The sequence below is a fragment of the Leptonychotes weddellii genome, chromosome 2 (genome assembly GCF_054177405.1).
Source record: "Leptonychotes weddellii isolate Sample4059 chromosome 2, ASM5417740v2, whole genome shotgun sequence".
Lineage (NCBI taxonomy): Eukaryota > Metazoa > Chordata > Mammalia > Carnivora > Phocidae > Leptonychotes > Leptonychotes weddellii.
Window position 1 is genome coordinate 159,515,725 of NC_138370.1, and position 15,783 is coordinate 159,531,507.

General features: G+C 43.2%; 1 protein-coding gene and 1 long non-coding RNA gene across 5 annotated transcripts in view; one reads left to right on the plus strand and one right to left on the minus strand.

Annotated features, from left to right (window-relative positions):
* Positions 1-7,806, minus strand: part of RBPJ (recombination signal binding protein for immunoglobulin kappa J region) — a 109,780-nt gene extending 101,974 nt beyond the window's left edge. Inside the window, exon 1 of one of the 4 annotated variants that reach the window (XM_081812529.1) lies at positions 7,701-7,806. In XM_081812529.1, coding sequence (XP_081668655.1) covers positions 7,701-7,759 — 59 coding nt within the window. In that variant the 5' untranslated portion in view covers positions 7,760-7,806. Of the gene's footprint in view, positions 1-7,467; positions 7,591-7,700 lie in introns of those variants that run through there. The other 3 variants (XM_081812527.1, XM_081812525.1, XM_081812526.1) reach the window with 3 other exon arrangements.
* On the plus strand, positions 7,806-15,415 carry LOC145720224 (uncharacterized). Its single transcript, XR_014143078.1, has 3 exons — positions 7,806-8,983; positions 15,130-15,247; positions 15,345-15,415. It is a non-coding gene; the product is annotated as an uncharacterized LOC145720224 (long non-coding RNA).
* Positions 15,416-15,783: the final 368 nt, after the last annotated feature.

Consider the following 15,783-nt stretch of genomic DNA (forward strand, 5'->3'; position numbering starts at 1 on the left):
AGGAGCTTTGTACAGAACTACATAATTTTTTGAATCAAAAATTTTCTCATACTCAAACCAAAAGTTAAATGATTGGAAAATATATGCTGGGAACTATAGAGAATACAAAGTTCAGTGGTTGCCAGGGGCTAAGGGTGGGAAGGGGATGAGTAGGCAGAACACAGAGGATTTTTAGGGCAATGAAACTACTCTGTAAGAAACTACGCTGGTAGATAGATTTACATTTGTCCAAACCCAAAGAACAAAGTCTAATGTAAACTATGACTTAGAAAGATAATGTATCGATGTAAGTTTATCAATTACAACAAATCTACCACTCTGCTGGGGGATGTTGATAATGAAGGAGGCTATTTATGTACAGAGGCAGGGAGAACATGGGGAATCTCTGTACCTTCCCCTCGATATTCCTGTGAACCTAAAAGTGCTCTAAAAAATAAAGTCCATTAAAAACAAAAAACACAAAAAGCAAACAAAAAAACACGGGGCGCCTGGGTGGCTCAGTCAGTTAAGAATCCGACTCTTGGTTTCAACTCAGGTCATGATCCTGAGGTCATGAGATCCAGCCCCGTGTGGGCTGCCGCTCAGCAGGAAATCTGCTGGAGATTCTCTCCCTCTCCAGGTCCCTCTGCCCCTCCCCCTGACGCGTGCACTCGTTCTCTCAAATAAATAATATTTTTAAAAAAATGGTATGTTAGGGCGCCTGGGTGGCTCATTTGGTTGAGCGACTGCCTTCAGCTTAGGTCATGATCCCGGGGTCCTGGGATGGAGCCCCACTGCTCTGCGGGGAGCCTGCTTCTCCCTCTGCCTCTGCCTGCCACTCCCCCTGCTTCTGCTCGCTCGCTGTCAAATAAATAAAATCTTTAAAAAATAAAAATTAAAAAAAAAAAGGTATGTTAGCAAAATAAGGCAAGATCTTAGTAGGTCTGCAGTTTTCCAATAAGGGAACAAAGACCCTTCTTCCAGTTACACAAACCAGCCGAAAGCTAGTATGGTCTGGAGCAAAATTAATTCCAAAATAAAGTCTTCATAATAATAAAGAAAAAAACCCTACAACATTGGTTCTATACTTTATAAGGCAACTAATATTGCAGTTATATAACACAATCTTTACCATGCTAATAAAAAATAACAGGGTTTCATAAAGTGATAAACATTTTTCCTGGTTATATAAACTTTTTATGAGAAATACACTCGTATTCATTTACAATTCTATCATCTAATTAACAATGTGCAGAAAAAACGTTAGCTCTAAGGCCAAGTTAAAACTATTGAATATAGAAAAGGAAGCGTGGGAGGGGAGTTAAAGTCAACTTGATTTTCTAGTATATTCCAGCTCACATCCAACAGGTGCAGCATTTTTATCTCAAGGCTTTTGCAACTTAGGATACCTAAGCAGCAGTGGTTTCTACATTGTTTCTGTAATCTTAAAATAGTGCAAATATTTCCAAGACTGCCATGAACATGACCAATTTGACTAAAAAGCTGTCATGCTTATCATTATACACTGTCTCAACGTAACAAACCTACATAAATATTTATGCAGATAGGTAATTACTACCAACTATACAACCCAAGTCAGAGTGCCTCTAATGCTTGCTTTTCCTCAGAAGTATGTTCAGGAAACACATTATCCTTTTCATACTACTAGGATATCATTTCATTCCCTGAAGCAGAAGCAGGTCTAATGAGGCATAAGTGACACCATGATGCTGTGCCAGGCCTCAGGGGCATCCAGAACTGTGGGCAGGATGTATGAAAGATGGCTGCAGCCAGACATTCAACATTCCTACTTTATTACGGCTGTCCAAGCAGAGAAGACAGCAGTAACAAGTAGACCCCAAAAGTTGGGGGTGACTCAATGACAACATCCATGGTCAAGCAGTAATTTACCAAATATGTCTGCTCAAAATGCCAAGGCACATATTTCAAGAGCTGCGGTCCTTTGCACTAAATACACTGCTGCCTTCCTAAAACATGACCCACAAACCACAGGTTACAAAATAAAAAGTCCATCTTGAATACTGCCTGTGAAAGGTTAGCAGGAGAAACCGTTTGTTACAATGAAAATATTTGTATACAGTGCTTTAGTATTTACAAATCACTTAAATATTTTTATTCGGCCTTTATAATTTAACGTATTTTACCTTACTTGATAGTCACATGCCTGTCAGATAAATACAACAAAATTATCATTCCCTATTATATAGAGGTAGAACCTGAAGCTTGGAGAAATCGTAACCTGTCCACAATTCCAGAGGCTTCCTGAAGATTATCAAGGTTATCAGGTTATTATTTGGTTCCATGGCATGGCTCCCCCCCCGGCAAAAGAAGCAGAGTCTTAAGTTTTAATGTACATCCCTATGCATCTAAGAAGGACTTAGAACATGTAAAAATAATGTAACCCTTTGAGAAACACTGGTCAACCATACAAAAAACAAAATGTGAAATTTAAACTTAACAGTTTTGTACAAACAATATAGTATAATCCAAAAGGAACTTCTGGCTAAGATTCTACTATAATGTTCTTAGAGGCTATGAGAATGCCTGTAGCTGAAAATATCAATTCCTCTGGGTACCTCGGCAATTAAATTCCCTAGAGAATCAATACATTCCCATGTACATCAAATTCTGCCTACAGGAACCAGGTTGCGCCAAGGTTTCAAAGTACTCTTTTGAGTCACTTGTTCAAAAAACCTTTTTACCGAGTCCCTATCATGTGCTAGACACTCTTTTGAGTATAAGAATATATAAACGATTATGAAAAAAAATGGTATCTGCCACCAGGTAACTAATGAAAAGCCTTTGAATGTGACAATTACAACTTAGTATGACACTTCCAAGAGAATTATCCTGAGTCCTTTAAGAACACACCAAAGGGGCACTGGACCCAGCCTGGAAGATCCCGTTAGAATATCGTCAGACCTAAGTCTTGAATAATAACCCACTAATACCAGCACTTTTCACGTACTGGCAGGCATTAAACTGCTAAACCCATCCAGGGAACTGCAGATTCTTAAATATAGCCAGAGCACTAAAGAGTAAAGGAAAGATAGGCATACAGTTCAGCTAGAGAAAAGGTAAATGAAATAGGTATAGAGGACCCTATATGTCAAGCTAGCTAACATTTTTTGAGCACCTGCTTGCTATGTGTTTAGGTATCCTACTAAATGTTTTCTTGCATTCAATCCTCACCACGACCCACTGAGCTAAGAATAATTATCTTGCAATTGATGGAAAACGCGAGAACTCAGATCACTTGTCAGTGTTATGAGGTTTTAAATGGCAGAGACAGAACTGGAACCCAGTCCGGATTAAATCCTAAATGTGAACTCATACTCTCTACTCCACTGCCTCTTTAATGAAGGCTGCTAGGGGGAGCCATTGAAAGGTTTTTAAACTAAGAAGTGAAGTGATCAGATTTGCTATTTAGACTGTGTGGAATCTGGATAAAGGAGGTGAACCTACAAACAGAAAAAGGAAGCTGCCAATGTTTATACTAACCCATGAGAGAAATGAGAACATGAATTGTGGCAGCAGGGATGAAGGACACAGATTCAAGAGATTTTCAGAAGGGAAAATTTTCAGTTCTTAGTGTCTAAATGTGAAGGGTTACTGTAAGAGAGGAATCCAGAAATCTAGCTTGGGGAACTTAGCTGGGATGTTGTATCATCTACCAAGAACAGAGAAACAACAGGTTTCGTTTGTTCAGTTAAGTGTCTACGGAGCATCTTCTAAATGTAAAACACTTTCCCAGATCAAGGGCCAAGGGCCTTTGATCAAGGGTCTGAAATCATGGCTCTTGGTTGTTGGAAATATTCTTTAGAGCAAATGACAAAGCATTAAAAACTACAAGGGATATTGAAAATAGTCATTACTATTAACAGATTTGGCCTAGAGTCTAATGAAAACATTTTGTGCCACCACTTTTAAAACATACTACCCACACGCATAAAATAAAAACTTTAAAAAAAATCACCAAGTGCAGAAAACAGATCAATAGAGGGAAAGCATCCCATAATTTTACAGTATTACTTGAGCTTGACAGATTTTCAATCTCTTATACAACAAATACACCACCCTGTAATTTGTTTTACTTATCCCTCTCCCTCTAAGCTTATAGGGAAAAAAATGTATTGGTTTTATTACCCAAACTATAATACATATTTTCATTTTTTTCATCCCACTATCACCACTGTGACTTGCCAAGAACTTCGTTCATAACCTCCTACTTGACTTCCTATAAAATATGACCTACTTCACATCAGCTTATTTCAGTAACAATTCCTAGAATTTAACCACACCTTTCATGCAAGGATGCTCTCTGCAAATCCTAAGGCACAGCAATCCTGTGCAGATGTGGCAAGTTATTACAATTCCCATTTTACTACATAGTTAGGAAATTGGCCCAGGGGAAGTAGAGTAACTTGGAAATAATCATAAAGCCAGATGCCAAGAATAACAACTTTTAGTCAATCCATGAGAAAATACTGCCCCTAGTTGAAATAACATGAAATTTAGTATTAGGAGGATGCAAAAAACGTTTTAAAGCCACATCCTAGGTTTTTAAACTTTATTTTTTTAAATGACCCAATCCTAGAATTAGGATTTGTAAGAACTTTCAAACACACCATTTTTCCCTAATCTTATCCATCCAGAGTGCCAAAGATTATTTAATGAAGTACAAATGGAGTACAGCTGGCAAGAGTGGCTTTTCTCCCAAACCATTTTTTATCTTACCCTTTTAAAGACACTGACAGAAAACTGTTATCAGACAATAGGTAACTTTTAAATAAACCTAACTACTTACATAATCTAATACAAAGAAGCATATATTAGAACAGATCTGAAAATACCACAAGTGAGCTTCTATTTTTTTCCTGAAAATACACTCTGCACACCCATCTGCAATATGCATGGACAACAAATTTAAAGCTTTAATAGTCGATAATCAGAATGAAAGTGTCCCAACCACAACTCATCCCGTATGTTTCTAAGTATGTTGCTATCTGATATAATTTAGTAAAAGCAATGTTTTATATGATCACAAAATAAAGGTCTTAATTCAATTTAGAAACAAAAAACACAACACGGTTTGTAAAAGTGGCTTTTACGTTTGTGTGATCATTCCTACATGTACAAGTCAGAACAAAATACCTTCCATTATTACACCGTATTTACACTTTTGTTTAGAGTCAGAAAAAGCGTACTCAAGATTTTACCTTCAAAAGAATGATTATGCACAAAGAACAAGTATGGGAGACAAATGATTACGGGTAAAATCCACCCTTGAACCCAGACTGCAAATTTTCACAAAACCCTCACATTATCAATTATGAAAAAAGATTTTCCATTAATTAAAATCAAACTACTAATTCTAATCACAGCCTTCAAAAAAAAAATGTTTAACAACATTCCTCACACTAAATCTTGTACATCCTCTACTAGTACCACTTTATGTGGAACTTTAGTTTATAAAGGAAATGACACTCCAAATGATTGTGTGGTTAACACAACTTCTACTTAGTGATCCACCAGTAAGGGGGAAAAAAAACCAACTTCTGAACAATATATTCAATCTAGTAATCCTGGTAAATTGAATACTTCTTTTCCTCAGCACCAGAATATTCAGGCTATTTAAATACACCACACCACCCTCCCTCCCCCCCACCTCCCAGTTTTTACATTACCATAACAATAAGCACTCTGAACAATTTAAAGCTCCTTTAACATTAGAAGTGACTTTACCTTACTTAAGACTATTACTTAAATGTCTTTTAATTGCATTTGATTAATGCATTCCACAAAGATTCTAGAAGCAGTATTCATCAACCAGAAACTGCACTCTTAAACGTGTTCCTCATTTCAACTCCAAAGATGGGACAGAAGGGTTGTCACAGATCTACAGAGCAAAAGCACATAATTATAAACTATCTAATGATTAAGAAAAAGTAAAACTCCCAAGTAGGATGCCTCCCTTTTTCCTTAGCAGCAGGAGTTACTGGTAAAATAACTAACTCTAGACCTATAGTCTAGAAAATGCTGGAATTTTCCCCACGAACGTTCAGAAATTTTTAACATCAAAATTTACGCTGCTACTATTCACGTACCAAATGAATAGCCAATGTGGATATCTGAAACTAGTCTCACACACCCAACAGAAAAAAAAAAAAAATACCTCGCACCTCTTCTAACCTTCCTACAATACCCGCAGGTAACCCAGAAGCAAAGCTACGACAGCTGACCTTGGCCTAGGCCATCAGAAACGGCCTAAGGGCAGAGGGGGCGGGGGTGGAAGAGCAATAACCTAGAGACCAGATCTTTTTCCAGGGCTACTGTTTCCAAGCAAAACAACCATGGGCCCAAAGAGGCCGCGAAGAAAACTGGAGACACTATAATCCCGAGAGAAAGGGGTGTGTGTGTGTGTGTGTGTGTGTGTACACATAATCCCAAAAGAAAAGGGTGCGGAACGCCGAGGAGGAAGCTAAGTAATCCCGAAAGAAAGGGGGGTGAGTGGGGGTGTGTGTGTGTGTGTGTGTGTGTGTATGTACACATAATCCCAAGAGAAAAGGGTGCGGAACGCCGAGGAGGAAACTAAGTATCCCCACGCCTCTTTCAAGACCCACAAAAACAACAACAAACCGTAGGGTCTGTCTGCGCGCAGAAGCACCAGATGGAGTCCCCGAGGCTGAGACAGTTCAGCCGACACACTCCGTGGGTAGTGGATAAATCAACCGATGATGGGAGAGGAAGGGGGTGCCAAGCGAATAAGCCACTGAATGGGCGAGACAAAGACTCTGGGAGTGATCAAGTAGCAAACATAAAGGTGAGAGGAAAACACGTGAGAAAAATAATGGAAGAAAAATTAAAAGACAGAAATCTGGTGCCTGGGTTGTGGCAGGTCACTGAGCTACCGAACAGCGAAGGGCACAACAAAGGGGCACGGGAGGAAGGACAGCTGAGGGGAGGAGATGGAAAAGGGATGCGGGGCGCGACGGGTCGGACAAAGCGCCCAAGGCGGTGAAACAAAGGGCCCGGGGTAGAGAGTCGCGGGGGGCAGCGGGGAAAGACAAAGCGCCCGGGGCCGGGGACACCGGCCCGGCGAGGAGGCGACGACCGCCCGGAGGAACAAAGCTGAGCGGGGCCAGGAGGCCGGGCCCGCGGGCGGCGGCGCAAGAGGCGCGCGACCCGCACGGCGCCCGTGGGCCCCGCGCGCCCGGCCGCACTCACGCCCGCACCCGCCGGCGTCGCCGCCGCCGCCCGCCCTCACGCGCTGGAGACCGAGCCACGGCGGCGCAGAGCGAGCAGCGCACGGCCACACGCCGCCGCCGCCGCGCTCGACGCACGCGACGCCGCCCTCGCGGCCCCGGACGCCAAGCGTGCCGCGGCCCCCGAACACGCCGCCCGCCGCGGGCTGCGAGACGCCCGCAACTTTGCCGATTCCCAGCGCTCCGATTCCCCCAGACTTACCCTGTCACAACAGGCGCCATCTTCCACAAACTCTCGCCAAAACTCCAACCCTCGCGAGATTCCCCCTGACGCCTTCCCTGGTCCCTCTCCCCCGCCCCTTCCCTTTTTCCTCACTCCTCGATTCCACCCAGCCCCCGCGCTTCTTTTCCCCTCGCAGCCGCCGCGAAGAGCCAGACGCCTCGCGCCGCCCGCGGAGTAGGGGATCCTGCTCGCTGCCTTCCCTGGACACCTACCCAAGCGATGGAGCATGCGCAGGCGGCTCCTCCGCCGGCAAGCCCTCAGTGTGGTCCATGGGGAGTGTTCCGGTTATCCGGGTTTTGGGACGCGCCCTGAGGGACGTACGTGGAGACTGAGGAAAACCGGAGGGGATTACAACGGGGACGGGGAATGGAGGGGTCAGGAGGCGGGGCCGAGGGGAAGGGAGGAGGGGTCCTGGGAAAATCTGTCGCGTTTCACAGGCCTAGATGAAACACCTCCTCAAATGGGTGTTTTCCAAGTGGCTTCCCGCTCACTCTGGTTCCCAGCCCTTTTCATTCATTCAGACGTTCATTGGACACCTCCCTTATGCAAATGTCTGCGTTAGATGCTGGAGCTACAGAGATGCCTGGAGTTCGGCAAGTGACAAACCTAGAACTGTCTTCGCTCTCTTCGACCCCCCCATGCTTGCGCACAGACAAGATGACAACGTGGGCTGTGACCCTTCAGAGCTCTGTAAATGGAAAACTTTAGCAGTTGAGCTCTGTGGACTTAGCTTTCTTCTCCTTGGGTGTGAAATGAAGTCAGGCCAAGGCCTCTGGCAAAGACACCCCTAATGTCCACCTTATATATGCATGCCAGAGCGCCGCGTAGTTTTCTCCAGAGGTGAAAACTGCGTTGGAATTGAGGCCCCACTCGCACTCAAACTAGAGATGCCCCTGGGGCAGAGAGTTGCCTGCTGTGTGAGCCTTAGCACCTCATCGCCGTCCCCAGCCGTGTGTGAACCCAGGTGGAATGGGGACAGACACTGCCAGGGTCCTTCCGTGGGCCTGGCATAGTCGAGGACGCTGGTCGCTGCCCGGAACGCACTTCAGGCAACTTAAGCCTGGAAACCCCGGAGCAAACTTCGTCCGTCTGGGCATTTAATAGAAAGGAAAAGGGCACGAATCCTGACCCCTCCTTCCTACCTGCCATATCCCTTTCTCCACCCTCGCCGCCCCCGCCAGCCTTGCCCTTTCAATTCCTAGAGATTCCCAGATCGAGCACTGCCTCCTGTAGGGAGCCCCAAAACCCGGAGAACTGGAATTCGCTGCCGGAGACCTGCTGAAGGCGCTGCAGGATTGGCGCGGCACTCGCGAGCGGCACTGCGCATGTGCCCAATGCGGGCAGCCCAGTCTCACGCTACACCTCCTTCCCACCGCCTTCCACTACTCAACTCAGACACAACACGGGCCGTGGGAAATTTCCTAAACCTCGCGAGAACGCGCCCACTGTTGCCTATGCTTTGGCCCCCAAATCTCGCGGAGCCCAGGCGGGACAGGTGTTTGTCTAGTGCAGCTCCCGGCGTTGTTCGTGCCGCGCGTGTCCGGACGGCGGGCGCGGGCGGGGTGGGAAGGGAGCGGCTCGCCGCGGAGGCGGGGCGGGTGGGCGCGTGGTGGGGAGCCGCTGGGAGGGGGCGCGACGTCTTGCACACACACGCCGCGTGACACTTTGTGGAAGAAAAATGGGTGGCGGGGTGGGCGGGCTGTAAAGGAAGAAGGGGAAGCCAGGAGATTAGAAACTCCTCTTGGTGCAGATGGTAAGAGGTCAAACTGCAGGGCAGGAGGAGCCCCAGGCCGATCCCCTGGGGAGGTTTCCTGTCGCCTTCCTCGAGCCTGGTACTTTCCTAAAATGTGTTTGACGACGCGCCCCCGGCCTCCGGGAGCTAACGGCCCCCAGTGTCGGGTTTGAGTCATGCCTCTGAGTCACCTAGTCTGGACACCACTTTACTTGGTTTAAAACAAGTTCGGATTTCCTTAGCTACTCTCTTGTAGCAATTGGTTGTTTTCTTTCTGATCTACCAGCTGGCATCGCGAGTGGAATAGGGAAAAAATACTGCTCTCTGTGCTCTTGCAGTGTTGCCCAGTATAGATTCCGTCCCCCATTCAAGGATACAATTTGAAAATTCCTTTCCCCTAATCTCTTCCTAGCCTTTTGAAGTAATTCGTATATGTGAGTTTCTGTTCTTGTGTTTTGTTTTCCTTTCCTTTCGCTAACAAGAGTTAAAATAATGGCTTTTCTTTCCTTCACTTTCCATGTGTTTGCTGAAATATTCATTCCATCTTAGGTATTGTTTCATCAGATGTTTTAGCTACGACTGTTTTAAGTGTATCCTTCTCTTGGATTATTTATTTGTCCAGTGAATTCCTGGTTACATTCTTCAATCAGGCACATTTCAGATTGCCCTGGTGTGGTTTCTTTACCAGCCCAGCCTGGCATTTTCTAGGAGCTGGGGGCTTGGTGATATCACAGACCCGCAAATGTGGAACTGAATTGTTTTGATTTTTGGAGGACAGTAAGTCCTCTAATAGAGGCTCATGTTCTGCTTGTTAGGTAGTGGACAAGAAATAAAGTTTTTGAGTTGTTTTCAACGTTTTTAGTTATGTGTGATGATATGTGTGTGCATTTTCCTATCCCTTTGATTAAGTGTTTGACACAGAAAAAAAAAGATATAGGACATTTAATACAATAGCTCACTGCAAGTCTGCTTTGGAACAGGATAGCTCAGGAGGAGGACAATGCCCAGGGGCAGATTCCTTAAAGTCTTCATCCCAAGAAGGCATTTCAGTCATAGTCTGTCCAGGCCATTAACTTAATTTGGAACCCTGGCCATCTGAGAACCCCAGCCACAGAAAGCCATGGTAGCCACAAGCCAGATCACAACTCATCTTCACCCTAAAACATGATCTTCCTGCATTCTTTCCCCAATCCAGTAAATGACAACTCTATCCTACTTCTTTAAGCCAAGAACCTTGGAGTTATTCTTGCTTCTTTTTCCTCTCACATCGAATGTCCAGTCTAACCAAATCATGCCAGCCATTCCTTCAAAACAGACCTGTAGTCCAAGTATTTCTACACCTCCATGGCTCCCAGCCCATCGTGACCCATCTTCTTTCTCACCTGGTTTACAGAAAGTCTCCAAACTGGTTTTCCCTTCCATTCTTGCCCTCCCTCAGTCTGTTCTCAGTAGGGCATTCAGAACAACCCTCTAGAACTTTCCATGGTTTTCCTATTTCACTATAGGGACCTACACATCTGACCTGCTACTCAAATCCCCTGACCTCCCTGACCTCACCTCTTCCTCTTCCCCTTGCTCACTAAGCTCTAACCAGCAGTCTAACTTGCTGTCCCAGGACATACCAGACACACTATCAAATTCTTTTGCTCTTTCCTTCAGATACCTTGCTCATTTTTTCACTGCTTTCAGATATTTGCTTAAATGTCACCTCAGTGAGGCCTTCCCTAACCACCCTCCCCGAAGATGACTCCTCATACTCCCTATTCTCTCCTCTTTTTTTCCCAAGGCATTTATAAATTAACATACCATGTATCATACCTGTGTATTGTGTTTACTCTCTGTCTCCTTCCATTATAATATAATCTTACTAACGACAGGGACTTTTGTCTATTTTATTCATTGTTTAAACCTAAGCCACTAGAACAATGCCTCGTGCATGGTAGGTGCTCAGTAGGTATTTGTAGAATGAACAGGATGTCTTCCACTCTACAGCAGAAGAGAAATGATTCTGAAGACTGGCAAAGCCTTCTAGGGTTGAAAACAGTATTGGGGTTAGACCAACAATGAATGCTGCAGTGCCAACCTGCCTGGGGAAAGGAGATCCTATAGAGCAATCATCTACGTTGACTTAATGCAAAAAAAAAAAAAATTCTTGCTCCTGGGTTAGGAGCAGTAGATGAATCTACACTTACTTGAAGGGTTTCCTTTGTTCATTTTAGAACCTCAGGAAAGAAAATACTATTGGCAAGGGGTGCCTGGGTGGCTCAGTCGGTTAAGCATCTGCCTTCAGCTCAGGTCATGATCCTAGGGTTCTGGGATGGAGTCCCACATCGGGCTCCCTGCTCAGCAGGGGAGTCTGTTTCTCCCTCCTTCCCCACTCGTGCTCACTCTCTCTCTTTCTCTCAAATAAATAAATAAAATCTTAAAAAAAAAGAAAAAAGAAAATACTATTGGCAAGATACCAAGAAACAGGTATTCACATATGTTCTAATGGGAGTGAAAATGGGCATAATCTTTATGAAACCATTTTTTCCAAAACTTGTCACTACCTGTTAATCCTACCATTCCATTTCTAGAAATCTATCCTACAAGTAGACTCACACATGTATAAAATTACCTATATATTGCAGCATCATTGATGGTAGAGAATACTGGTAACAACCTACACGTCAATCAAGAGGTGTCTTATTTAAAAAAAACAATTGTACCTGAAACGAATATAACACTGTATGTTAACTATACTGGAATTAAAATTAAAAACTTAATTTAAAAATCATGATATATTCTCAGAATTGAATAGTATGCATCTGTTAATAAGCTGAGGCTGCTTTTTATGTACTTATATGGAAAGACAACAAAGTTTAAAAAGCAAGGTACAAAATAGCGTTAGATAAATACCTACTTATTTGCCTCTATGTATCTAAAATGGCTCTGGAAGGGCACACTAGAAACTCTTAAGGGACTCAGTGGTTGGAGGGTGTGGTGAGGAGATGACTTATCTCCCAGTCAGCTGTCTTGGATACTTGGAATTTTGTACCTAGTGCATGTATTGCCTATTCAAAATACAAAACATAAAAAAGGGAAAATGGAAGAAAAGGATTAAATGTGCAAGAAGAAAAAAATTGAAAGAATGAAATTATTTCCTTGGTTCTATTTGCTAGAAAATTATTTTCTAATAGAAATGATGGACTTGACCTACCATCTCAGTACAATTAACTGCAGAACCGTCAGTACTTTACTCCAGTCATTGGGTAACACTGACCTCACAAGCAAGTCCAAACAGCAAGTTTAGAGTCCCTACCACTTCATGTTAGGCATGATATTTGGTGGTTTAAAAAGCTACATAATGCAGAGATCCCAGGGGACTCCCTGGCTAACAGTACACAGACCAGTTGCAGTGTAATTCTAGGATAGATCAATGAGTTTAAGGGCATTGGAGTACAATGGAAGAAGCACCTAACTCTGGACTGATGGACCCTAGGAAACCTTACAGAGGACTATTGAACTGACTCTTAGTAGAGGGGGAGTTTAGAGGACCATCAAAGGGGGAAGAAGCATGAGAAGCACAGGAAACAACATGTTCAGGCTCTGAGGTGTGAAAGAGTATCTTGTACTCTTGTACTGTTGTACAGTACTCTTGTACTGTTTGGTGTGTGTAGAAGCAGGGGGTAGGCATCCTAAGGAGGGTCACAAGAAGGATCTGGAGAAAGGTCCTCAAAACTTGGCATCAGAATCCCCTGCGTCCCACTCCCTAATACTCTAAATGAGTAAATCTGGGCTGAACCTGGGAACGGGCATTTCTAGCAGGCTGGTCAGGGACTCTGATGCAAATTGTCCATGAGCCAAACTTTGAGAATCTTTGTCGTAGGGGTTAGACGTAATCTTTCTTCAAGAGTTTAACATTAAAGGGAGTAACGGCATATGATTTCTTTTTTAAAAAAAAAATAAAGATATTTAAATAGTAAAAGGAATGAGTTTCAGAGCCCCTTAGTGTATATCCAATGGGCATGTGAAGCAGTTAGTGGTGGTAAGATAAGCACATTCATGAAGGGGGCATGCTTTGCTGGGGTGGCTTAAGCCCAGTGGCACATTTCAATGTTGCTCTTATTCAAAGACTAAGTTACACCATCTTCTATTAATGAGACACAGTAAAACATTTAACATTTTGCTGGGCAGCCTCATGATGAAGAACCTGGGTTCTGGCACCACGTTGCGTGGGTTCTGGCTCTAAGACCTTAGACAAGTTACTGCCTATTTTTAATGCCTGAGTTTCCTCTCCACAAAATGGAGGTAACAGCACCTGATTCACAGGGGGGTCGTGAGGATTCAAGACGTTTATTACATCGTGAGGATTCAAAGTGTTGAGGGTGTCTAAATCATTTACAATGATACCTGTCACGTAACTGCTGTGGTAGTGTTAGTTTTTATCATTATTATTTTTATTCAATAAATCTGTAAGTTGTATTCATCTAATAAAGGTATTTCACATGCTTTGCAAGAATTTTCAACACTTCAAAAATCAGTGTTTAAGTTGCTGAATATAGTGGTGATTTTATCCAGATTGGTGTTAATTCATTTCTTTATACTATCCCACTCAGAAACGGCAGTATCACTGTTATTATTGCTCAATTTTAAGAGATGCACATGTCCAAAAAGTTTGGGAAACCTCCTGTAGATGGCCAATGAGAGCCTCTCAGGCTGGAAAGCAGGGTTGGATGTGATTGGATTGTGAGGTAGTTGTGTGCCCAAGAAAGACTTACTGACAACTCATATTAGAAATTAGGAACCTACGGGGCGCCTGGGTGGCTCAGTCAGTTAAGCGTCTGCCTTCGGCTCAGGTCATGATCCCAGGGTCCTGGGATCGATCCCCGCATCGGGCTCCCTGCTCAGGGGGGAGCCTGCTTCTCCCTCTCCCACTCCCCCTGCTTGTGTTCCCTCTTGCTCTCTCTCTCTCTGTCAAATAAATAAATAAATCTTAAAAAAAAAAAAATTAGGAACTTTTTCATAGAAAGAAAATACCATATGATTTCACTCATGTGGAATTTAAGAAACAAAACAGATGAACATAGGGGAAGGGAAGGAAAAATAAGATGAAAACAGAGAGGGGGACAGACCATGAGAGACTCTTAACTATAGGAAACAAACTGAGGGTTGCTGGAGGGGAGGTGGGTGGGGGGATGGGGTAATTGGGTGATGGGCATTAAGGAGGGCATGTGATGTGAGGAGCACTGGCTATTATATGCAACTGATGAATCACTAGCATCTACCCCAGAAACTAATAATACAGTATATGTTAACTAAATTGAATTTAAATAAAAAAATACGAAAAAAATTAACAATTTTTACTCCAGAGAAATTTTTTTCTTTTTTCTTTTTTTAAAATTTTATTTGTTTATTTGAGAGAGAGACAGAGAGAGAGCATGAGCAGGGGGGAGGGGCAGAAGAAGAGGGAGAAGCAGACACCATGCTCAGCAGGGAGCCTGACTTGGAGCTCAATCCCAGGACTGGGGGATCACAACCTAATACAGAGGCAGACGCTTAACCAACTGAGCCACCCAAGCACCCTACTCCAGAAAAATGTATTAACTTACAGTTTTCATTCATCTTTTTAAGCATGAATCCCCCCCTTTCTTAATAACAGTATCCCCATTTATTAATCAAGGTTAATAAAATGTACAGGAGATTGAAAGAGTGGCAAGGATTCCATAAGACTATGTAATTCTAGAAGGAAAATAAGGATTTAAAGAAATAAAGAGAACACTGAAAATGAGTCATGGAGTGGGCTTTAGGAGAACTTGAGGAACAAAAATAAATATTCACTCTTCTCTTACCAATTGTGTTTGATTTTCATAGGATTCTTTGGCCCTGGGAATTTGATTTTTTTTCTTTTCTTTTTTTTTTTTTTGCAGGCCCAAAGCTTTACATAACTTGCTAACATGTGCAGCAGTTCAAGAAGGTGAAGTAAGAAAAAGAACAGGCCATTTACCCTAGTGATGTGGAACGTGAATGGAATCAAATGCACATTTGGTGTGTACAAAACTAATAATTTGTCAAAAGTTTTCATAGCTAATGTAATTGGAAGAAAATGTTTCCATGTGTGATTGATATGCCTTGTTCTTTTTAGGATATAAACAAGATAAAGCCACTTTTACAAAAAATGACAAAATAACAACACTATTCAAAAAAGACAATACCACATGAATCATAAAATACCAGTTATTTGTTTACAAGGGAATATATATAAATTTTGATTTCCTAAACTTTCCCCTTTGTCATGTATCCTATATCGCAGTGGATTTTGGTTCTGTGTTGAGCCAGTGTTGAACACACATAGTTAAAAAAAACAGCTGGGGGGACGCCTGGGTGGCTCAGTCAGTTAAGCGTCTGCCTCGGGCTCAGGTCATGATCCCAGGGTCCTGGGATCGAGTCCTGCATCAGGCTCCTTGCTCAGCAGGGAGCCTACCTCTCCCTCTGCCTGCCGTCCCCCCTGCTTGTACTCCCCTCTCCTCTCTCTCTGACAAATAAATAAATAAAATCTTTAAGAAAAATCAAATAAAAAATTA